This window comes from Lissotriton vulgaris, chromosome 11 (assembly GCF_964263255.1).
Source record: "Lissotriton vulgaris chromosome 11, aLisVul1.2, whole genome shotgun sequence".
Lineage (NCBI taxonomy): Eukaryota > Metazoa > Chordata > Amphibia > Caudata > Salamandridae > Lissotriton > Lissotriton vulgaris.
The window spans coordinates 511,147,120-511,172,989 of record NC_141699.1 but is presented as its reverse complement, the minus strand read 5'-3'; the positions used below and the strand labels follow the sequence as shown (position 1 = coordinate 511,172,989).

Genomic DNA, 25,870 nt, shown 5'->3' with positions numbered 1-25,870 from the left:
TCTTTCCACGCCTCTTTTGAACAGCAGGAACACGCCCCCAAATCCGAAAAATCTTCGAGCTTTCAGCCGCCATTTTTGCCCATCTCCTCTGCCTGCCAGTGCTTCTCCCTGTGTCTCCTCCCTTTCGACGGCCCCCTTGCTGCCGGGGCTGGCTGTTCCCTTTGGCCGGTCGGAAATCCTAGTTGCAGCCTTCCATTCATTGCCCGATATCTCTGCCTCGGTGCGAAGGCTCCGCTTCCAGAACGAAGGGGCTGCGCACTGATTGGTGGACGGAGACGAGCCCCCTCACCAACACTGAGGCGGGGCCCGTCCATGCCGCGCTGGGATTGGTCGAAAGATCGACGCGTCACCACCTGCTTGTTTATGCCTCTTTTTCGCACGAGCGGTAAGGGAGGCGTTAGATTGATGCCAGGAGCGTTATGAACAGTTGGGTAACCATGTGAGGCAGCAACCGAGAACTAGGCTGCTTTAAACAATATATTTCCGGGTACCTAGTGAGTTGCAACACCTGCGCTGCTGCTGGGGCATCCGCTGGACGGAGGCTGCCGTACCTAAAAAATATCGCAAATAGGTCTTGATGTTTTTATATAGCCGTGCCAGCTGCGTTGCAGAAACGATAATAAACCGTCAATGTGATGAGCTATGCCGCCTTCGTCCTTGTGAAGATGGCCGGTTCGCAGAGCTTTCAGTCTGTCTTCAGTGTCTATCTCTCCCACCACCCGACCCCCTTAGGAAATTTGAATGGCATCACAATGTTGTTTCGCGCAGCAGCAGAGTAGAAACCGAGCATTGGATGCTTACTGCTGAAGGAGCAGGGTTGGTGCAGGAAGTGCAAATCTCTGTATTTTCTTTTCTGTGCACTGAGGGTCCAAAATGACCGAGGTGAGACAGCGGATCAGCAGGGAGCAGGATGCAGAAGAGCAGGTAAGCAAGGGGTGGGCGTCGGTAAGAAAGCTAGAGTTATCCTGCAGCTACTATGAAAAGCTGGGGAATCCCCCCTCTGTGATGTTCTGTCCAGTGAATCAACGTCCCTGGCTCTCAGTAATTTTATCATTTATGTGTGCAAATTTCCATTGACTAGTCGAATGATGTTTTGGTTGCAATTTTGGATTTGTTTTGCACCCTAAGCTGCGCCTAGTACATGCACATCACTGTCGTTTCACCAAAAGTATTGGATGTTTGTAAATGCTGTCTATGAAAAGCATTATTTAAATAATACTGCTGGCCCTTCTCATTCTGTACTTTTGCATGAGCACCGAACCTGTGTCCAGTGTACGCGCAACATCGCCTCTCCCTTATCGCACCTTTTTAGGGCGTCCGTTTTTGCAGAAGCTCTGTTCAGTGTTGCAGACTGCGCATACAGCAATGGCAGTAACAAGCATAGGGATGGGAGTGCGTCTCCTTTGGTCGCTGGGAGATTTTCAACTTTGATTATCCAAACGCTGCAATTTAGATATATGTAATGCACACATGACTCTGCTGCTAATCAGCAGGGATATCGTGTATCCGTACATAATTGCAAACTCTTTCTGTTAGCAAAATGGGGGAGATGGGGGTTTACAACTGCATGCTGATGGATACATCTGGATTAGTGCCCTGTGGAAATTGTCCAAGTGGTGCGATTTACACTGGCAGGATTGCAAACTTTTGTGGATGTAGGCCCTTCCATGCCTTCTTTTTGGACACACAGCACTGATTTTCGCTACCAATAACAAAGTATTAAACCCCTCGTTTTAAGATGCAACATAGCAGAAACTGTTAATTTACCATAACCTATGATTTGCAACGGACTGCCCTTGCCCGAAGTTGTTGAAATAAATCGTATTTGTTTTTCTTCTTCATGAGTGGTCATAAACTATGTGTGGTTATGAGTACACGAGGCTTACCCCATGCACTCCCTGTCTAAATGTGATGGCGCTAGGTCCCCGAGTTAAGGTCACGTTTCAACTCGACTTTTTTGGATCATTGATTTTCACTTCTTTTTTCAAGCTCACTCATTAAGAGAAAAGGGTGTTTGTGAAGTAACTGTGCCCTCGCCTGCGATTGCGACATAATACACTGTTCTTGAAAAGCAGAAATGCCATTGAGGGTTCCAATGTCAATAACATAATTGAAAAATGTGGTGCATCAAAAATGATTTTTTTTATTTAAGTCTAGGTTATCCGAAAGAATTCTTAATTTAATTCAAATGAAAACTGTATCTGATTCCCTGTAGTGCTGAGCCACATTGCTTATCCACTGGGCTTCCTTCCCTTTGTTTGAATAGTGAATACAATCTGTGTTCTAGATGTTTATTTTATGCTCCGCAGGCCCTCTCTTATGCCTCCAAGCATGCAAACATGCATTGCTCTCAGGGCTTTCAACTTATTTTGATTAACCAGGCAAACTACATCACTCCTTAACCACATACTTTTAATTGCAATGGAATATCTCACTACCTCACTAAATAACTCTTTCAATACCACATTACATCACTATCTCTACATACATCACTCTCTCACTACATCACTCTCTAACACACTACCTCACAACTTTACTCTCTCTCTATCTCACTACCTCACTCTATCTATTTCTAGCTCACTCTCACTACCTCACTATATCACGACTCACTCCCTCAAAAATTCACTACATCACTCTCTCACTAACTCACTCTCTATCTCACTGCCTCACAACTTCACTCTCTCTAACTCACTACCTCACTCTCTCTCTCTACCTCACTCTCTCTCTTTCTATCTCACTAAGTCACTTTCACTCTCTTTCACTACCTCACTCTCTCTACCTCACAAAACTCACTCACTGTTTCCATCTCACTACCTCAGAACATCCCTCTCCCTCACTACCTCACTCTTTCACTACCTCACTCTCTATCTACCTCTCTCACTACATAACTCTCTCTACCTCACTACTCCACTCTATCTATCTCACTACCTCTCTATTTCAAACTTCTCTCTCAAAACCTCACTACCTCACTCTCTAGCTCACAACCTCACAACTTCACTCTCTCTAACTCACTACCTCAATCACTCTCTCACTACCTCACTCTTCCTATCTCACTAACTCATTTTCACTCTCTCTTTCACTGCCTCTCTCTATCTCACTACATCACAACATCACACTCTGCTTATATCTCACTACCTCACAACATCCCTCTCCCTCACTTCCTCACTCTTTCACTACCTCACTCTCTCTTTCTCACTACCTCACTCTATCTACCTCACTCTCTCACTATTTCAATACCTCACTCTCTCTCTCTGCTAATGCAATAGGGATCATATATGAAAAAAAGCTAATGCCAATAGAAATGACAATGCCATTTATTTAGGGATACAAAAAAGATTAAAAAAAATAATGAGCAATACCAATAGCTCTACCTATAATATTGCCGAGACCATTGCATTGTAAATGCTTGTTATTTGCTGGGACCAATGTTGCAGATAGGACGTGAACCATCTCATGACTGTGCCATTGATACCAGTGCCATTCTTGAGTGTCTTGAGTAAATAGTCATGATTTACTGTAGCAAATGCTGCCGATAAGTTGTGTAGGATTAAGGGTCAGTAGTTGCCATCATATAGGTTTCTGTGAATACCATCTGATATATTGATCGCTATGGTCTTCCTGATTCCTGATTGGAATGTGTTGTGTAGGTTGAATTCCTTAATGTGTTGGTCAAGTTGTTGTAGGGCACACTTTTCAATGGTCTTCGCTAGGAAAGGAAGGTTGGTGACAAGTCTGAAGTTATTGAGGTTCCAGCCCTGTTTTTTTTAGAATGGGTGTGACTTGGCCTAGTTGAAGAGAGTCTGGTACATGGCGGACGAGAGAGGTTTTGATGATTTTGGGCCAAAATGGAGAGATTATGTATTTGAGGTTTTTTACTAGGGAGGACGGGAGGGGGTCTGCAGTGTGGAATTTGGGTTTCAAATAAGCGATTATAATGAAGGCTTCCCCCTTCCGCCATAGGTTCAAAACAAGTCCATTTGGCACTACTTTCCAGTGGTAGGGTGCATTATAGTCTTTAATTAATTTTGGGGAACTCCGTTCCTTAGATGAATCATGAGGGGTAGTTATCTTGGTGGATTGTGTGTCAATGAGGCGGTTGGGCTGGGAAGTCTGGCTTGTGTTCAAGATAATAGATTGTTCAATTTTAGACACTTTGTCAGTGAAGAGGTTGGCAATTTCTTCACCTTGTTCATTGGTGGCTATTGCTCCGTGTCAGGAGGTCAGGGTGGTTTGTTGTTTTATTATGTTTAAGAGCTACCTAGGTCTTATCTTCGCACGGTCAAGGTGATTGCGAAAGAAAGTGGCTTTCTTCCTAAAGATTTGTTTCTTGTATGAGACACGTTACGATCTGAGGAGGACAAGGTGCGTCAGTGAGGGGTTCTGACTCCATAACCTTTTGGTCAGTCTTAGTTGTCTCCTCTCTTTATTTGGGTCCAAGTTGAACCGGGATCTAGATTAGATTTTTCTAGAGCTCTTTAGATTAAGCGGGCCAGTTAGTCAAGAACATCGGTCAGCTGAGCTGTAGTGGGTGATAAGGTCTTCAACAGAGAGGAGAGAGGCTGAGAATGTAACTGGTGATCCGGACTTCAAGCTCTGTTAGAGGGATTTGTTTGATGTTCCTTCCCCAGTGTGGTGGTGTGTTGGATGGGGCTGTGTAGGATCTGGGCAAGCCTTGAGACTGAACAGTATTAGTTGGTGATCCAACCAGTCAATGGGCATGATGGATCTGAGGGACACAAGCTCATTTCTAGTGATTATCGCATCAATATTAGATACTTTGATGTGGGTCTGTTCATTACAGATTGGCTTGAAGTCATTGATTTCAAGAAGATTTGATAGGATACAGATTGGGGTGTCATGTGTGTCATTCTGGTGCAGGTTTAAGTCACCAAAGAACACATTGTTAGTGTCAGTTAGGGAGAACCATGTTATTAGGTCGGTTAGTTCTTCAGTGAAGAGTATGAAGTTACCAAGGGGGTTATAGATGATGTGGAGTTTGATAGGAGTGAAGCCTTTTGTCGTGAGTTTAACTCCAAGGTATTCGAAGGTTGAGTAGTTCATGGTTTCTAAGGTGTCGATCCGGGTTTCTTCTTTGTGGATGATCACTAGCCTACCTCCTATTCATTCTGGTCTTTCCCAGCTAAGGATGGAATAGCCTGGTGGTGTAAGTCCAGGATGGGGGCTGAATGATTGTTACGCCATGTTTCCATTTAGGAATGCAATGTTGATTCCCTCCTGTAGTATTGTTACCACTATTTCTGTGGCATGTTTATCGGCTGATCTGCAGTTAAGAAGCATGCAGGTAAGGGAACTAGGAGTATTATTAGTAGGCTGTAGTGTCTGGGTAGTTATGTATTGCGCTGGTGGTCTTGGAGATATGACAGCTCTAGGGATTCTGTTAGTGCCCATTACTGCTGGGATACTGGATGAAGGTTTGGGATCCTCTTTAGGGGTTTTGTGATGTATGATTCATGGAGTGCTTCTACTTCAGTTGAGCATAGGAGGTGGAGGGCTCGGTAGGGTCTGTGAGAAAGGCTGCATAAGGGAATGGAGGTCTGGTCGATGTGCCTGCTGTTGCTAGGATGTCCTTTCAGGGGTGTCCATTTTTCCATTCTCTCAGGGGCATTGTGTGTTAACTTGGTCTGAATCACAAGGTTGTTTCTCACAAGAGAGATGTCTTTGGCTAGAGAATGTTGTTTATTTCTTTACAGGGAAAGAATAGGGGAGGAGTCCTGCTCTGTATGAAGGTGGACCTGCAGTGGGCCCAGTGTCTAAAGAAGAAGCGTGACCTTCAATAGAGGGGGGGCAGTGTCATCGTGGTTAGAAGTGGATAGGGCACGTTTGCTCTGGATGAGTACCACATTGGGAATCTGGGATGGGTTTGTGGGGGGCAACGTGGTGGACAATCTTGGTTTAGGCCTGATGCGATCATGTTCAATGTGCAAGTCAAGCCGCTGTGTTTTGGTGTGGCCATCAGCTAGGGTGGTTGAACTGACGCTTTCCTTACTATGGCGTGTGTCGGGAGGTGAGCAATAGTGCATCGTGTGGCAGAGGAGTCCTGGAATTGAATGGAAACAAGGTTGACGGTTGGAGGTAGAGGGGAGAAGGGTGCGAGGGGAAAATGACTATCTTGTTACAATAAGGTGAGAAGTGCTGAGAAGTGATGGTCAAAGATGGTTAGGTGATGGTCTGTCGCTTGAAATAGCATGTTTCCTGTTGTGAAGATAGATATGGAGACCGCACCTCAGAGGGGACTGTGGTGAGTTTAGTTCCATAGGGAATTTTATTTGATTTCTCAATAAATCGGTGGTGGAGTAAGATGTGTTGCCATTTTGCTGGGAGTTTTGAGTGAAAGAAAGTCAGTTTTTGGGACCTCTTTGCTTTCTTTGTAGTAGGTATCAGCTGTTGGTGTCTCCCGAAGTTGTTGAGTAGGTGGTCTTTAAACTTTTTCCTTGCATTGTTTGAGTTATTCTTTGGTTATTTTATAAGCCAGGAACTGGGGCTGTATCTCTCAAGTGCGGTTTAGTGGGGTTTAGGGTGGGAGAATGGAAACATGTCTGTTCTTTGTATTCAAGCTCCTGCAGGGATGGCGGGAGGTAATGTTCCCTGAAGGTATAGAGCAGAAAGCTATTTCTAGAACAGTCCTTGGAGTTACTTCGATTAACATTCTGGGGCCATTTATCACTTTTCATGGTTGTGACTAGAAAGCCCTGTCTCATTTCATGCTCATATTGCTGTTAACAAGACAGTCGTCCTTTCTCTTAGGTCATAAATAGTGGTGGTGATCAATTCCTATCTTTGTCTCCAAGTTACCAATGTGGTATCCCTCTCCTCACTTTTTCTAAAATTAGTAATGAGGAGGGAGGGTGTCAAAACAGGCACATCAGGCAATTGCGCTCACTGCTGGCATGCTGAGAACCCACATTAAGGTTTCGATACTAGCCACCACAGGATGGATGCCATGAGGCAAGAACTGTGCAGTCTCAAACGAACAGTCACAAAAGTAGTAGTCCTTTACTTTCTGTGGCTCTTCAGTCATGAAAGTAGTAGTACTTCCCCACTGATGGATTTCAGGAACCTAAGGTAAATTTCTTGACAAACCTATCCCTGAAGCGAAGCAATCTTAATGATCATGGAATCCAGCGTTGACCCACTGGGAACTTTTGGAGCCAAAATCAACGGATTCAGTGGGAGCTCAACGACAATCTATACAATTTCGAGGAACCCTTGCTGGCTTCAAATTTGGACCTTGCACTGCTGCAAGACTTTGAGCTCTAAAAGCAGATAAAACCTTAAAATAAAACTTAACTGGTGTATCCAAACCCTGATCCATTTTGTGTGGTGCAAAACTTTACTTTTTCTGTGCATGTTTTGCTTTAAATCGTTAAAAAGTATTGTCTCTAGTTTTCCTTATCAGATATTGTTTAGTGTATTTTTGCTCATTTCAATTTTTCTTTTTGTAGTAGTTTGGAAATTTTATAGTGACTCTTATCTCTCTGGTGGCCAAGATGACAGATGGGCCAGTAACCTACTCCTCCACAGCATTGGGCAGGTCTTTTGCTACCATGATGTCCTGAGTCTCAGGGAAAAGCTTGCTAATGCATCTACTGGTGAGCAGACCACTGTTATTGCAACAAAGACATGGCAGGCATTGTAGGAGTCTTTGTCATTTGTTGGCAATATGCAAACACATCATACACCATGGTTGTCTCTCCAGGGGTACCTAGCATTCTACCTACGGCACTATTGGAAGGGTGTACATACTGTACCCTTGGCGTAAGTGTATTCTACAAGTTGTGACTTGAGATGGATTGAGGGCATCACAGATTAAACTCCTGGTTGCTACAGTGAGGTTCACAGGATTTGAAGTAAGAGTGGCTGGCATTAAATAAAGTATCTAGAGAGCAGGTCTGTCCCAGATCTGTATACAGACCTTCAGAGCATTGTTGGCACAAGAAAATAATCTGAGGTGGAGCCTGTGTCCTGGTGTATTGAGGACCAATTGCTGAGTCATAATCGGTCCTGAGACACAAATATGTCAGATAGACATACTGCAATCATCTGGACACAATATAGATGGCCGGAGTATGCAAAGCAGGTAGATTTACAGCCACACATGGTAAAACGCAGATATCTACCTACACATACAGATAAATATAGATTCATCACAGTGCCAGAATACACTTATTTTATTTTCATATTATTACAATACATTATTTAACCCCTTGAGCGCCCGTGATGGAACCATTCCGTCACAAGCCACGGTGGGGCTGTGCTGGTGATGGAATGGTTCCATCACGGCCCGGCCGCCGCGCCTGCGCGGTGCTGATTTCGCGCCTGTGCGGCAAGTTCTATTGAGCCGGCGGGGCCGTGACGGAACTATTCCGTCACAAGCACAGTGCCACCACAGCTAGTGACGGAGTGGTTCCGTCACGAGCATGGTAGCGCAGCGCGGCCCCCGCCGTGGCCAAGGGGTTAAACTGCACTCTTCACAAGCACTTTCAATCAACACAGACCGCTCATACTCACATATTTTTAAGTATGCAGTATAGAGCATGAAAGACTGATACATACACAACCTAAATACGTTTTCCCTGTATGTACCCATGTGTGTATATATAAACATATATATATATTTTTTTTTATTGGGCACCTGTGCCATTCTCCGGTCACGTCACAGAGTTTTGCCCTGAAGAAAATCACAGTCAAAAATAGTGAGACTTCAATGTACAGAACCCCGAAATGCAAAATTGATAGTCCAGACTCTCAGTGCTACATGAAACCTTTCATACTTGACAAGAGGTAAAACTAGTTAATATAGGAAAAATAAAACTAAAGGTATTAGAATGGCTGAAAGTAGACTGAGGAGTCCAGCGAGTTATCTGGAAGCTCACAATTAAGTTTAGGAGGGATGGCGGCGGACGGGACACACACGCATACTCACAGACATGCATTCAAACATGCACACACACACACACAAACGCATCCATTCCCAGCACTCATTACCAAACTTTCATACATTCACGCATGTACCAAACATTAATAAAAACTAGGAAAACAAAAACACACACACATGCTTATCTGCAGCTCTGGCTCGGAGGTGCCAGGACGCTTGGGACTGCTGCCTTCCCTTATTGGCTGACCTGGGAAGGCAGCATTCCCAACGTCATCGGAGTGGGATGGGGGTCAGTGAGACTACTGATCCCCACCCAACTCTGTGACAAAGTGTCACTGATTGACCCTCAAACCTGGGTGCTTCATGGCTTAAAACCGAAGCACCCAGGTACGAGGCAATCAGTGATGCTACCCCTCATCACTGCGGGGAGGGCCTCAGGGACCTGTGCTGAGGTGACATGGTCACGCCCGCAGGAGCTGTAACTTCCTCAACCCAGCAAGGTTCAGCTCAGGCAGCCAGGAGCCTGCACATTTAGTGCATGTGTAGCTCCTAGCTGCCTGACATGAAAATGAACAGTGTCTGTCAGGCCAACCTTTGCTCAGCCTGACAGACACTGCTCGTGAGGGGCAATAGGTGGGGTGGGTGGCTTTGAGAGTGGCCCCTATTCCCAATGGACTGGCCGTGGCTGTTTTATATACAAATAACAAACCTTTAAAGTTGGAACTCTACTTGGCAGGAAGCCAAAAGACTGCCTTCGAGGTTTGAGTGATGATTTAAAGCCAAAAGTCAAACAAGCTACAAAGCTCTGAACCGCAATGGGCAGCACACAAGAAGACCCATATAAATGGCACTGCTTAAGCTCAAGTGGAGCATTACTACTACATGGATTTCAACAAACTGATGCCTCAGGGGCATCAGAATTGAAAGGTGTATGCAGAGTTGGTAGACCAGCATTAACCTGGAACATACATTTTTTGAAAAAGTCACATTTCTAAAACCAAGTGGGTCAAATGGTAGTTAATGTGGCTAGGTCTCAGTGAGCTAAATACTAAAATTGCTCTATTTAGATATAACCAGTCCCATCACACCAATCAGAGCACAACAAACAGACAAGGCGTTAAGATGTGTTCCATTCTCAAGGAGATCATACGCAAACATCAACAGTCATAGAAATCACGTGTATTGTTTGTGTGTAAGAAAGTGTTGCATCATGCTACAAGTAATCATAATTGTTACTAGTTTAACAAAAGCCACTGGATTCACATGGAAAAATATAGTAGTCCCATTTAACTAATCATGCTCATATGTTTTTAAACAATTAGCAACACAGACTTAAATGAGGTTTAATGTGTTAGGAAATCACACTGATGCAAGTGTAGACCAGATGTCAAATTACAAGTGACAAAAATACACTTACTCATCGTTCAATCCACATCTTCGACTTGTAGGATTTCCAAACTTTGTGATTGTTTCTGTGAGTTCGGCATACAGTGAGTCACCTAAAGCTCGTGGAATACCCTCCCAAGCCATGATGAGTATGATAATCACCGCATTGTCACAATGATGCCCAGCACGATGTCGTACAAGGCACAAAAGCTTTTCATCCTCATTTTGTCTTCTTATTACCTAAAAACAGAGGCATTCCAGGTTAAAGATGCAGCTTTTATTCTGGATTTTATGGATAAAGATATTTGTGAAAAACAAAAGACATACCATTTCCAATAAATTTGTATTCATTAATCATGCACATTGTTTGCTGACATTGCAGCAAGACTTCAGGTAGATTTGTGCGATTCCATTAGCTTCACAGTAACAACACAACATTCAATATATAGGGGCAAGAAAACATCCTAAGCATTATTCTGACCATATCTTCAAGTTAGTGTGTTCTTTAAATGAGTAACCAAAACAAGCAAAACTACAGGTCTGCAAAATTGCAAAGTACTCGGTGGCTGAGCAACTTTCATGATGTTATCTGGATACCAGTCGACAGCAAGAAAAACGGTTCCCTGGTGTTTGCAGGCACGTCCATCCATTCATAAGATGAAGCTAAACTTTGCTTAGATTTTAGTCTAAAACCTTCTCCCATCTTTGTGAAAAAGTAAACAGCCAGAGTTTGCCTTGAAAATTTCTATAAACCAATTAACTCACAAAACAGACATTTTACACTAACATACTTCAGTTCTTAATTTAAGGATGAACTGTTGTTATAAGCTCAATTGTCATAAAAAAAATGTGAATTCTGTATTTCTAAATTTCAAAATAAAATGCGACAAATGCAAAATTTTGCCGACAAAAGTTAGAAAAAGTAAAAGTGGAAATAACCAAAAGTTTGAAGTAAACAAGGTAAAAAGATTTACAATGTAAAAAAAAACCTTTAAAACATTACAAATGGGTGTGCATTAGGTTTAGGAATAGGTTAAGGGTTAGGGTGACTAAGGAACAGCGCTGGGCTTATGTATACGGTTAGCAGTAAAATAATTTGACAGGCTGGGTTAGGGCTTACTGACTAGGTAAAGGTTAGAGAAAAGGTAAAGTTGGATCAGGCGAAGTTAGGGTTAGGATAATAGATACGGATGGGGTTAGAGAATGGATGAGGCTAGGCATAGGGTTTATTTCATGTCTAGTAGCCTGCATGCCACGGTGCAATACATAGTCTGATCTAGAATTTCCCCTCTTGCATCTCAAATACAATATGCTTTGTCTGTATAGTAACCCAGAGTCTTGAAACACCCAACAAACCTATCCAAGCAGAATTTATACCCACCACAATGACTTGAGAATTTCCCACATGGCTGACGGTCAGTTTCCTGAGAAACATTGTTGAGTATGAAAACAGCTTGAAGGTCTTTCACAACAAAAATAAAACCGGAACTAGAACAAGAAGGCTCTAGTGCACACAATTCATGCATGTAACATTGCTTTTGCAGCTTTTATCCTCGCTTTGTTGTTCTGCCACCTTAATGAGGAGCAGCAATTTTAAATCAAAATATAACCCTTCATAATTAGCAGGAGTTTCTGTAAGGAAACCTTGTAATGATAAGGACCACAGATAGTGCTGGCTTCAATGCAGTCTTCAGCCTTTTTGTTCAGCCTGGACATGTTAAAGAGCTCATCTTACACATTAGGAGAGGTTTGCCATGGTGCATCCAAAGCTGTGAACAATACCCAACACAACTTCACAGTTACAGTCAAGTGCCTTATTTGTCGGCATGGGAAATTCTCACTGATTCAAATGCGTGCAAGTAGTAGCAAGTGCAATCAAGTATGCAGAAGCAATCAACATGTAAAGATTTTTTTTCTGAAGTTTGTAAAAGCAGTTTGATCAATCCAGAACTTTGCACAAACATGAAAATCTATACAGGAATTGGAACCAAAACAAACAGAGGAAAAATAGTCACCTATTAACATGTCTTTTCAAAGGCATACTCGCTAAGAGAGGTGTGCTGCAGCTTAACGCTTTACTCTTGAAGAAGGCTTGACTGGATTACCAGGCAATCCCGTACACATAATTTGTTATCAGCCTTTCATAAATGCAAGGATCACAGTGAAATTCTTGATTTTGACATGGCCTTACATTTTGCTGATGGACCACTTACAAACGCTATCCTGATTAAATTAAGAGCTTTCTCCTGATCTACATAATAGGATTGTGCAAGTAAAGGCACACCACCTATCCACCCATACCTAGATGCTTCATGAAACAACTGGGAGCACAACTCGTAGCACACATGCAGGAATGCTTGTATTTCACCTACTAAGTTGTGTCACCTTTCATTAAATCAGAACAACTTACCTTAGTTTGCCATGGCAGATGCAGAAGAATTGTATTCATTTAGTTGGATGAAGATAGAGTTTATAATTATCAGGAGCAGGAAAATACACATACATTTGTCCCATAATACTATTTTAACACACACTTAACCCCTTAAGTGCTGCTGACGGCCAACGGTCGTCAGCAGCGCTACCTCCCCAGTGTTGCGCACGACCATTGGACGTCCATTCAGCACTGGTTCCAATGGACAGCGCAGCACTGGGGAGGGATGTTTACACGCAGCTAAGGTGTTAAGGATCACCTCATGCAGACCATTCATACACAATACAGCTTTTCTTTACTATAGACTTTGCTTGGTTACAGAATGCCATGGATTTGAATACCAACCTATTCTGCTATGCTTGTTTGAGGGAAATTGTCGATTAAGTAAATGGTCAGGCCATGAAAGAGGAGTACACAGAAAGTATAAACCCATTATCATATAGAGAACAGGAAAAAACCTAGGACAATGGAAACCTAAGGGTAATGTACGAGAGTTGCTTGCAGCACAGCAGGGGCAGTGAGAAATTAATGACTTGGAGTGCTAACAAATCAAGGACAGAGTTTATAAGAAAGGCTGAGGACATGTCATTTACAGGTCAAGTATTGAATCTCAGTGTGTGTAGATGGCGCAATAGCAGACCAGAGAGAGGGTGCTTCTGAGATACTTAACACGGAGATCTACTCCACAAGTATTCAGGTAGGAAATATACCAAAAATGAAATTAAATATAGAATCATTTTTGCTTAATTAGCACTAAGTAAACACTTACCCATTTAGCTATCGGGCAGCCATGAGAACTTTTTCCTTCTTTCCCTGTATAAATAACCTTTTCGATTCTGATGGCTTTCCCTTTTTCTCCGTACCTTATTAGAAGGATATAAAACAGAAGTTAACAACAACATATGCACGTTAACTATATAATCAACCTAGTAAAAAGTCACAGTTGTAAACAATATACAGGTAAATTTAGGCCCCCTATTTGACCTTTTGACTATGAAGTATTGTATGTAATAATATGTTTTTTTCTAGATAAATTACTCGGAAGAAGTTTTATTTCCCATTCTTTTACCCTTATCTGTAAACATTGCTGTTCATATTATAGTTTGTGTTGTACATGAAACCATAACTGGCCATGTTTTCAGGAGTCTCAATGAAATTAAATAACTGCTAACTTTGTACAATGCTTCCTTTTCAAAGAACATCTACAGATGTAGTGGAAAACACTGCCTTATAGTCAAATAATTCCTGGAAATGTGATATCCAAATGCAAGAGCCAAGTAACCAATGTATTTGCACAACTTCCCCAATATGAACATCAATTTCACACACACAAGGTCAAATCCACTTCACGTGCTGGGCTTCCAAGAACAATCACCACCACCTACACTCCATGACAATAGTGGTGTTTGTGTGGATACACAATGAAGGTTGATGCAGTAATAGCATCAAGGGTTGTTTCACAATCTTCTACCCTTTGGATTGTTTTCATGGACTGTACATTTGCCAGTATGGTGGGAGAGCTACAGGCTGGAGAATGAGGTCTCCAGGACTAAATAGTTATTTCACCAAGGTTCATGTGAGGTGAGTGACCAAACTGTTTTTCAGGTGTATAGCTGTCCTTAATACTCACCGAAAAACTGGGGTTTAGATAACGCTGCAGCTCCTTTAAATAAAAAGATGGGTAATGCCCCAAGCTATACCACTGTTGGGGACACCACCTCAAAAGAATGTTTGCTGAATCCCTGACAGAACTGAATACACGCTCATTAGCATGAAATAACAATTAAGGCCATTGCAAAGCAGCATTATTAGATGTGTTTGACCCGTGTCTTTGTACTTTGTCTCACATCCGCACATTTGAGGTATCGTAAAACTAGTGGATATAAAGCAGCATCCAAATATAAGTCACAAGCATTACACAACCCAACTGCAGCACCGATGACTCATGCCTAGCCCGTTCTTCTAGTGACAATGTCCTATTAGGTTTTAAACTACACAGAGAATTAATTTCACTTGTTTTGACTGCATTTAAATACACATGGCTAACAGAATTTCCTGTATAAAGAGAACTATTTGGTCATATCCCCGTGCTGATTTGTTGCACTGTATAATACATTATTTTTTAGTATTGCATACATCATGAATAATCATCTCTAATGATACCTAATATGACTCTGTTGCATGGTAACGTTTTATTCCTTAACCTCTTCAGAATGTAGGTGGCTCCTTTAATAAATTGTGACATCACATCACAAGTATATTTACATGGGAAGGAGAAAACTGGACACAACAATCTGCCCACCAGGTTCCACTGTATTCAATCTCAAGAAGCAAGTTTGTTTTATGGCACTACAGAAGAAAAACATTTCTGGTTAAAAGGGACTCCGCCCCCTTAGAAAGACAGCAAGAATGCCTTGAAAAAGACCCCTCTTTTACAGTAAAATCCCTTAAGAGGGGCACTAGCAGAGAGATTGTAGGTCAAATAAGTGAACGATTAGTTTTGAGGTTAAGGTCAACTATAAAAAGAACTCCTATGCGATATTTTTATTGGTTTCTCTGCTTTACTATGTGCCACCATTCCACACCTGAAAGACTTAGTACTCCTTTGATGTAACATACTAAAGGGATGCAAGATCTACTAGGATAGCTAAAATGTGAGAATACTTTATTATCAAGGTTACTGTGAAAATAATGGATGACTACGTTTATAGGACGTTATTTCAATATTCAAAGTAGAGGTATTAGTAGTGGAGAATCTCAGATTATTATTGGGAACAGTTGGAAATCATCCACAACAAGACTCACATCACCAGGTGTTACTTACAGCTATGTATGGGGTCATATTTCTGAGTCACGATTGCCTCAACTGCTCAGTTTTTGCCAGTTTCTGGAATATGAAGTAGTTTGGCTGCACCTCACAGGCCTGTAAAAGACACTTTCCGAGCTCTGGAACCAGTCACTTGAACTGGCAGAAATCCATCCAGAATCTTTTGATTGCGGTTTATCAAGTGGCCATTTCACTCAGTGACATGGGTTCTTTGTTAGATCACTATTTCACCTGACCTGCTAGAAACGCATCTGCCCCAGTTTCGTTTTAGTAATGACTGCTTTATGTCCAGCTTTAATACACCAGTTATTTCCCATTTCACTAGAACCACAGACTCAAAAGAATTTTGTTTTTTAAATCACCACGATCTATACTCAAAATTGCAGGTTGATTCAGATCATCAGGATTACTTGAAAGAGTCTTTATATTAAATAATGGCAAATAAGTGAGGCTAAACCACAAAGTTTTTAATATAATAAACTTTATTGCTTTTTTCAAAACAATATTTTCCATTTGTCAATGCAATTACGTCTCTAATAATTAGGTATACATACACATTTTCAATTTTTTTCTTATCAACACATCTTCAGTGGACTGTAACCAAACCCTTCAATTATTTCCATTTCATACTGAGGGCATACTGCACATTCAACCTCATTATAATGTAGCTGCATGCAGATCAAGGAGTCGGCTATCAAGGGAGCGGGTGAGGTGGGTTAGTGTCTTATTGCGTTAGTGGTTAATGTAACTGCCATTGTTTGAATGTCTAATATCACTTTCTTCCAAAACTTGGTTATTCAAGAATACACTCCGACTATGTGAGGAAAGTCTACGTCAATGGTGCCACAATGTGGAAAGACTGGTGAGAGACTAAACACAAATTTAACCTAATGACTACCCTACTTTACAGATCAAGTATATTACATTGGCTGTTGGGCCCACTAACAATCCACACTAAGTTTTTGTACTGAGAACACAAACAAAATAAGCAACAAAAGAGAAACTAGTAATATCATACCCATTACGCTTGTCCTTCAACTAGTTAACTTTAAAAAAATAATATTTCACTTTGATATTTTTAGGTTCAGACAATATTTGTTTGGATTGATGTTTTGTAACCTTTTAGTAGCTGTCACACATTTCTGTTGATGGAAAGAAATTTCATTGCATCTAAAGTGTCTTTAACCTTCAGGACTGATCAAGATTTCCTGACATTTAGAACAACTTCCAACCGTGTGATGCTAGTGAGAACGTTCAAATTCTCCTAATAGGCGTGCTGCTGCCAGAATGGGTCTCTTCATTATTTTGTGGTTTAATAATAGGAGCAGGAATATAAAAGCCCTTTTAAGGAGCCGAAGAGTGACTCACGAGATGGCATTTCTTTTGCTGCATGTTCGGCATTTCTTTCACTGCATGCTCAGCAATTCTATCACTATGTGATCAGCAAATGAGAGATGACAATGACAGCATATTGCTTAATTTAGTTCAGTGCTCCAAGCTATTAAATGCATTCGTTTTACTGGCGTTCTCAGTTGTTAGCATTTTAGCTTTGTCCTGCAAGGCTTTTGTGGCCACTAAGATAAGTACAAGGCTGGTAGTTCTGTCAATATACAGTTAACATTTACCGATGTACAGATTCCCCTAGATTCAATAATGCCTTCCGATCCATCAATATGTCATGCTAATTGCTTACGGCTGAGCCAAGGGGTGTAACATTTTTCTAATTTTAGATCAGCAAGCAGACTTGTGAAAGGTTTTAACAAGCACATAGTTTTAAAGTAAAGACTTTGTTATATTTTATGCACTTTAGCAAATCAAACAAACCAAAGTTATTTTTCATACTGTGCCTTTGAGTACACTTTTTCACCATAAATGGATCACATACTATTTTTCTTTTCCAGAGGGCACAGAGTTTTCTGCACATGGAACTGAAAGGTAAACCTTCACAAACTTATTCAGTCAAGGTTTCAGTAAATTTAACCAATCTCGTACAGCATTTACTGAAATAAAGGCGGTTACACTTTCCCCATTAATGCCACACAGTTCTCTTTGTTGTAAGCATTCTAACAGCTTACGCTACCTCCATCACGTCCATGGTTGACTTGGGTTGATCTCTGCTTTTTCAAGCAAAAGGCGAAGTAATTCCATAGGTAAAACTAGAGCTACGCAGCATGAGAGCCAAAGACAATCACTATGATGCAAGAGTTCCTTCCATCTCGACAACTTTTTCACCAGCATATGTATATGGGAGAAAGAGAATGAGTAAACGTAGAGACTTTACTCTCAAATTGCAAATAGAGGAAACCCAACAGGAAATCCTATTGCACGCTACTATATTAAAAACCTTATCCCAGAGCAGACAAATGGAGGATTTCCATTGCTGCACATGGTCTAAGTGTGTGTATGCATAAGGTCATCCGCAATGGGGAATTGAGACATTCAAAGATGATGCTGAATAAAGGGGTATTGTGGGGGTGCACCCAACCTCACAGAAAAGGTCTTGAAACACATACTTTGGAGACATAAAAAAACGAATAATTCACAATGATTTTAGTTGCCGGACTAATCATTATTTAACACGATTATACACAGCAAATGAAAATTACAGATTTACATTGCAAAGTGGCTTTATGCCCCAAACCCAACAATTCAGTTTTTGATATTAGGTGTGACAGCACGCATGTACATCAATCACCACAAGGCTCGCCTGAAGCGCCTTTTAATGCTGAACTTCCGATCTTGCATGAAATATTTCTGGTAAACTACATTGCAATATACATTTATTTACATATTTTCATTAATATAATGCTTCTAAAATCCTTATATTATGAACAGCAAGGGGACCACAAGCATATTAAATCTGGCCTTTGACGATGCAGCTCGATGTCGAGACATTTTGTTGTTGTTAGCTAGAAATGATCAAGAACCATGGACTTCCTCCGGCTCGCCGCTTCCGACTCCTGGCAATGCTTTTGCGAACCCTAGCCTCAGAGGTGCAAAAATCATTGCTTGCAACACAGGGCCAGCTTGGTTGGAGCTCATTTTCCTGTTTTTCTGTCAATTTGTTCACAACACAAATAGTGAGTAACATTATTCACTACTAGTGTAATACAAAATGGAGTATGACTATCTGGCAGCCAAGGCAAGTCAAACGTGTGTAAATGTATTTTGTATGTATGCTTACAGGTGAGTGTGTTTATCTGCGAGAGAGTGTGTGAATGTGTGTGTGCAGTCAAAGTAAAGGTCAAGGGGTGTGTACTGTCACTTCCTCTACCCTACGGTATTTTGGTGAACTGACAATCATGACTAGCACTGGTAAAGCTGCCATCAATCGTTCATGCTATTGAGAGCAGCCGAACCTTAAGAAACCATAGCATGACCCCTTTGTGTCTAGTTAACGGGAATCCATCATTAGCTAGGGTACACATTCATGAATCTCCACGAAGCTTAAAGAGGTAGCAATGTTTATCGAAATTTCGAATTCAATCTGATCAGGAATATTGTCACTGCTTCAAAAAAACAAAAAAAGGCCCTCGGTCAGAGTGTCAATATGTTATTTCCACCCAAAGGAGGTACATTAGGTGATCCACTTCAAATCAAAATAAACAGGCTGCACTGAATGGTATTGCAAGCAGAGGCTGATAGACGAAGGAGGCCGCCATGCTTTGCAATTCAAATGTTTGCCATTTTCTTCCTATCCAGGAAGGTGGGGAGCAGACACATGTCAGGTAAATATGAACATTATGAACATTATTATCAGGAAAGGCTAGCTTCCAGGAGACTGGCCAACTGTGTGGTAGTGGTAGACAGAAAAATATATTAAACTGTTAGCAGCCAAAGCAGTCTTTTGAGCATAGCAGGACATGTCCTCTCAGTGAGAACAGACAATCCCCTCAGAAGCATGAAATTGATTTGATCTCTACCAGGAAGGAAAGAATGATCGAGAAGCCTACAAGATCAATTCTGACAGGCACCAGCACCCATACATATGAGGCAGGGTCGGACTGGCCCATAGGGCAAATAGGCAGTGCCGATGAGCGGCCTGGCAGATCAGTGTGTGGGCCAGTTGTTTCGTTGTTTTATGGTGCCGGCCTGTTTTTACTCTCGTTTTCCCCAACATTAGCACAAGCATTGCCTGCAGGAAGCACAAATGTAAGCAGTCTTACTCCCATACCTTGCAAAACACTTACATAGCATATCTTTACAATTTTCAAAAATATCTTAATTTGCACACATGGGCCATTTTATAGCTTTCTAATTCACTAATGGCGGCACTTTGATGTTATTGATGCTAGGACCCAGGCCTATTTTCTGTCCCAGTCCGACCCTGGTCTGAGGTAGCCTTTTGAAAAACGTAAGTGGTGGCAGGCATAGTTTTGTAAATACAAGTCTCAGAATAGTATTGGTATATAAAAATAGAAAGTTTAGAAAGAAAGAAGCATTTCATTTCACAGCAAAAAAAAGCAAACGCTTCAGTAAAATAAGTGCAACAGACAGGAAGGAAATAGTAAAACATTTGCTGTATAGATTTGCTGTATAGAGTAATGGAAAAGCTACATTTACAATGCAATATTCTGTTTTAGTCTTCACAATATACAAATACACATTGACACGACACACAGAAAATCTAGAGAAGAGAAACAATATATTAAATGGTTCAAGGGTTTAAGTGAAGACTAGAGGCCAGAAGACTTTTTGCAACTTAAGTGGCACTCTGGAGTGCAAGAAATAAAATGCATTTACATTAACAAATTCTACTGCTTTATTAGTAGTATTTAGGTTTAAGGAACTTTATAATCTCAATGTGCACTGATGGAGGTGGATTTTCTATGGCCAAGGGTAGGGAATGGTGAAATAAAGGACAGAGTGGTTCTCCGAAACATAGTTAAGAGCCACAACTTCACAGTTTAACTCTCAACTGTTGTGAATGGCATTAACAAATATTTTTCGAAGGTGGGAAATAGAAGACAACACCACCGAATTTCACGAGGATGTAGGAAAAGGGCTTTCCCCCAATAGTGAAATATTAACTAGCAGAAATATATATTTATCTCAGATATTCAGGTCTACCCTTGGAATTCTTTAAGAATTCACAAAAAGTCAACCTTGGGAGTAAACCTACAGGAGACCGCGGGGAACAGCTGGAAACACAGCCCAATTTGTTACGATTCAGAATTTCAGTTAAATTTAAGCTATGCTTTGCTTCCCTCTACTAGGTCTCCTGTAGCCACTTTTTCGGGCACACAAGAGTTGACTTTACCCCTGAAGAGTAATCTGGTAGGAGAGTTATCCCAAATCTCCATAACTAACACTCCTACATTAAATCGTGCCGCCAACAAGTGTTCTAAGTTATCTATGAATTGCCGAATTGATCAATGTTGGTTCCCTCACTAAATGCCAATGAAAGATGTTCTCTTCGATCTCAGACCGTCTTTGACCTTATTTTTTTTTAATACTTATTGAAAGATGGTTGTAGGAGGCCTTGGCCAGATATTACATCAGCTATTCCAGAAGTATATCCTTTTCTTGTTTGTAACATAAGACACAAGAAGGGTGGGGGTGCTGCTACTATCAGTTCAATATTAAGGTAGAATCTTTTGGAGAGTTGAACGAGATATTGGCTGCTTGCTGTCCTCCATCTCCTAAAGCCTCTTTTATTTTACCTTGGTATTTGGTGCATTCTCTGCTCCTAGAGGCTTTTTTATTAGATAGTGTGGTGGGCCTTGGGGGCGTTCATCAATATAGGGGCCTGGCCCACTGTGCAGGGTGACTTTAGTATCTCAATCCACAATCTTGGCAGTAGATTAGGTCAATATATATTGGATGTTTTGTCAGTGTATGGTCTTTTACAGGTAATGCACACACTGCAAGGCAAACAATCTACCTCATACCCCCCACCCCGGATTAGCATATGGTAAAGACAATTTTTTTCTTACCTGCACAGCCCCCAATTAATAAGGATTGAAGAATGTATTAACAAGTCATTTAAAATCAGAGTATGTCTCACTTGTTTAAACAAATCACACCTCACGAGCCTGGAGTAAGCTTGAAGCCAAACAGGCCTGCCAAGTATTCAGCAGTCGCTGGACTGTAGACCGTTGACTTGGTCCAGACAACCTCTATCAAAATGTTAGATCTTTTACAAATGTTAGAATTATTTTTTCTTCCTTTATCTAAAAATAAGAACATTTCAAACAAAGGAAGGAGTCCACGGTTTACCCTGGACCTATAGATAGAAAAAATTAAGGTACAACAGACCACACTACTTTGGAATCATTCCTACTACGAGGATCTCCACTAGGCCTTCGGCCAAAAAGGAAGAATGCAAACAATGCGTTAACATTCCTAATAAATATGTTTTGGGGAATTCCATCATCCAGGTGGCAAACATGTCAAAAGCCTTATTCCAAGTTGTATTTAAAAGTGTCAGGTTGACAGTACTAAAAATAATAATACTCCTTCCCATTGTGTGATATCTTTGCTTGTTTTTCCTTTAAAAAAATAATAAATTCTCTATAGAATCCTGGACCTGCACATCTCTATACCTAGCCATCAGGAAGAGATTACTTACTCGCCAATCTAAGTCTTTACTGTGAAAACTCTTCCCCTGATTTTTGAGAAGCAATGTTTTATTACCTTCCTTCTTGAAATTAGGTTCCCCGGAGGATATTTGCACAATTAGGGCTTTACATTCTCTAGCCCCTGCTTTTATTTCTCAACCTACTGCTATTGTCAATTCCACCTTAGCATTATGACATTCTTTGCAAAATTCTGTGAATTTCACCTTAGACTAGTTTGCACAGAAAATATCCTAGAGGAGACAATTTCTCCTCAAACCAAGCGCCAGCTTGAATTTCTCAAGACTTTATGACAAGTTACATCTGCATGTTCAATTTTCTAATGTAGTACCGGTCAAGTGAAAGTCACTGCATTTCAAAACATTTACTAAATAGTTGTTAAAAAAAGCTAGAAATTTCACACATCCCAAGTCATGAATCCATAACTTAAAGCAATAAAGAAATACAAACAAAATCTGGATTCATTCCTGGGTATCAATGAAAACATTTCTCAGGCACATGCACAAGAAGCATTTTTTTCTACAAAACATTTCTGTCTTAATTAACAGTATAATTTTTTTTGTAGTCCGTGAGATTTCAATTTCAGTTCTAGTTTTATAGCACGTCACACCATAGTTTTTGCTACGCATTAGAAGTACAAGATTTTACAATCACCTAATTCAATGGTAAACTATCAACCTCGGAAGCATGACAAGGTTAGTTTATCTGGTGGGATATGAACACACCAGGTGTCAACAATGAGTGCTTAACTCGCTGAAACATGTTGCCACCTAGCGATTATTTGTATTACATGAGAGCATTCTATTTGTCAAATTAACCAGCCGACACCCCACTCATGCTGGCACTCTTATTAGCCTGGTGAATTTATTTACAAAGTCTTCTTAACATATTGCTGCTAGTGAATGGTCTCAGAGAGCAAAGGAAGGAGGAAAGAAGATTTCTTTGGGTAACCACTTGCACGAAATAATTATATACTAGGAAAGATGTCAAATGGCGTGCCTCTATCAGAAGTCACGCTATCAGTACACAATAGTGCTTTGAATAGAACATACAAATTGTAGGATAGTCTGCACCACCATGAAATTAGCTAATGTGCAGCTACAATAGTGGAGCCTTGGAACTAGGATTACTGCTTTCTTGGAGCCCTGTAGATTTTTTTAAAGCATGAGAGGAACCAGAGGGCAATACATAGGTCTTATCAACTTCTGAGCCGGAGTTGTATACCAATATGCGTTGGAATAAAAAGTGAAGAGTTATGAATACGTTTTAAGATGCAGCTAAAAAAAAGTAGTGTTCACTGAAGTAGTAGCAACTTAGAAAGAGCTTGTAATGCAGGGAAACAAACTGTTGAATTTAGCAAGTGAACTGGGCATAGCGTTGCAATCTAGCAGCTCAGAGTAAATATTGCTTTTACAGAAAGGCAGGAAACAGCTACTCATGCTAGTGGGGCTTAAGGGCTGAAATTAACTCTGTGGAAGGTAACAGAAGTGGTATTGTGGCTGTCCATGCCAGCAGGGAGACGATGCTGATGGTGGAGGTGTGCTTGCACAGCTACTGCCAGACAACCCTCACTACAAACAGTAACTATTGTCTGATGCTGTCCGGAGAAGATGCACGTAATTGCTGGTGACCTGACAAGGGCATAGTATGCGGCTTTACCTCTGCACCCTCCCGCACCAAGGCTCTTCTCTTACCAAACAGTGGTGATGTACTAGGACACAGACCAGTCTCCTCCAAGGCTTTGATGATTAGAGTTAGCTGCCAGGTGAGAAGACCAATTATTCAGCACAAGCGGAAGGTCTAGCAGCCTACTTGAGAACAATTGCCACTGATACTGCTCCCTCTGGTGGATGCAAATAGTTTACTCTCCGCAGGTCAGATCAGGATACACAAAGCAGCGTTCATGGCCAGCTTGGTCACTTCCAAGAGGGTACAACTGATGTCAAAAAATTACTGTTGGTCTTCGAACTGCTGATTACATTTTAAAATGCATCACGAAAGGCTTTGAGAAAAGTGGGGATTTGTGTTGTGCACACTGCAATATTAATGCACTGATAACTATAATTAAACCAAGTTAATCATGGATACTTCATTCAGCTCAGAAGGATAAAAACCTGATTCTGTACCATCAAGGTTAAAAGCCTGAAAGAATGATTACAAGAAATTAGGAACAAGTGGAGGACGAGGAAGAAAGGGGGAAGAAGAGAAGAGATTTCCTTAGGCTAAAGCAGCAGGAGGGGATATCAACATACATGCACAACAAAGCTTGACAGGCTTGGTCTCGTGGTAACTTTAAACTGACTACACAAAGGTTTCACCACAGTACAACCCCTAAGAAAATACACCAAGCTTATCAGGAAAACATTAAAGAAAGAAAGAGAAGAATAGAGGATTCTCTCTAGACCACCATACTTCAGGGTTTCAGGTGAAACTAAAACAAAAAATGAACAATTCTTTGAATATCATATTGATTATGTTTAGTCTATGATGTATTATAACCTCACAACAGAAAACGGTGTGGAAAAAAAATGGACTAGGATGAAGCTAGGAGTGGGCAATATTAAATCAAGCATTCTTCCTTAACCTTTTTGTTCCTTCAGTGCAACACCCTAAGTGAGATGGGTACACCCAAATGTTGGTTGTGTGCTTATTGCAGTAGGAGACCATCCTGGGGATGTGTATGGTCCCCTCTGGAATGGACCTGGTTTGGCATTTCAGACTGCGCTGTTCCTACTGGAGCAGGACCAAGGCTGACTTGCATACGGTTAGTCTCTGTCTAAAGTGTCTTAGTGGGGAAAAAATTAAGTACTGTAATTGGGCAATGAGCAATGAATAAGTACCAGTGGTTGAGATTAATTCAAGCAATCCACCCATCAGTTTTTGTTTTCTACCACAGCATAACTTCAGCCAACAATTATTCCAAAACAATTTCAAGGGTGTACATTATGTGGAGATGAGTACAAATATGGCACGACATTTCATGATTCAAAAAAGGGATCTGAGATATTAAAAAACTTAAGGAAAAATGAATGCCAGCTACTGATAGGCCTTTAATGTCAGAGCAGGTGGACGAGTAGAGGCGCTGTGGAGTGCGTTTCTCCCACAGCTCCTGTAAAGATGGGAGGTGCAAAGCAGGAGCATGGAGGTTAGCAGCTGCAGATCCATGACAATGCTTAATGTTGGGGTCTCCTTCCCCTCAGTGATCATATCATTGTTAGTACAATGCTACTATTAGAGACTACAATGTCCTTGTTCATCTTCTAAAGCGTGCAGGATCACAACGCTACTGAAACTGCCTTTAAATCCAGGAGAGGGGATATCCCAGCACTGCCGGTACAGTGACATCAGGTGAACTGTCAAATAAAAGCATGAAATTAGGTCGTAAACAAAATGGTGTGCTCTTACAACCAAATGTGAAGTTTAACTGTCTATCTTACTGTGTAATGAGAGGTAGATGCATATAGAAAGCACAACAAGAAAGGGAATATTCTGCAGCATAACAGTTAGGACACCAGTTCAATACTTGTTAAATCTGCTGAATGCTGGCCAGTCAGCGTGATCTTGTTGGTTTTGCAGACCATAGATTTTAATGCACCCATCTATAATGAGGTGTTGTACTTTGTCCAAGAGATGTGTGCAAGACTAAGCGGAACAAACCTCACTTTCTTACAATGCCTTTCAGTCCATCACCATGTATGACAGGTGTATGACAGCCTAAGTGCCACCACAAACTGATATGTCAAACCGGCAAA

At 41.1% G+C, this 25,870-nt stretch overlaps 1 protein-coding gene across 1 annotated transcript in view; it reads right to left on the bottom strand.

Annotated features, from left to right (window-relative positions):
• The window catches only part of TET3 (tet methylcytosine dioxygenase 3), a 412,490-nt gene that overhangs the window by 147,911 nt on the left and 238,709 nt on the right, over nt 1–25,870 (bottom strand). Inside the window, exons 5-6 of the mRNA XM_086943576.1 lie at nt 13,483–13,576; nt 10,314–10,522 (exon numbers count right to left, since the gene is read on the bottom strand). Coding sequence (XP_086799702.1) covers nt 10,314–10,522; nt 13,483–13,576 — 303 coding nt within the window. The remainder of the gene's footprint in view (nt 1–10,313; nt 10,523–13,482; nt 13,577–25,870) is intronic.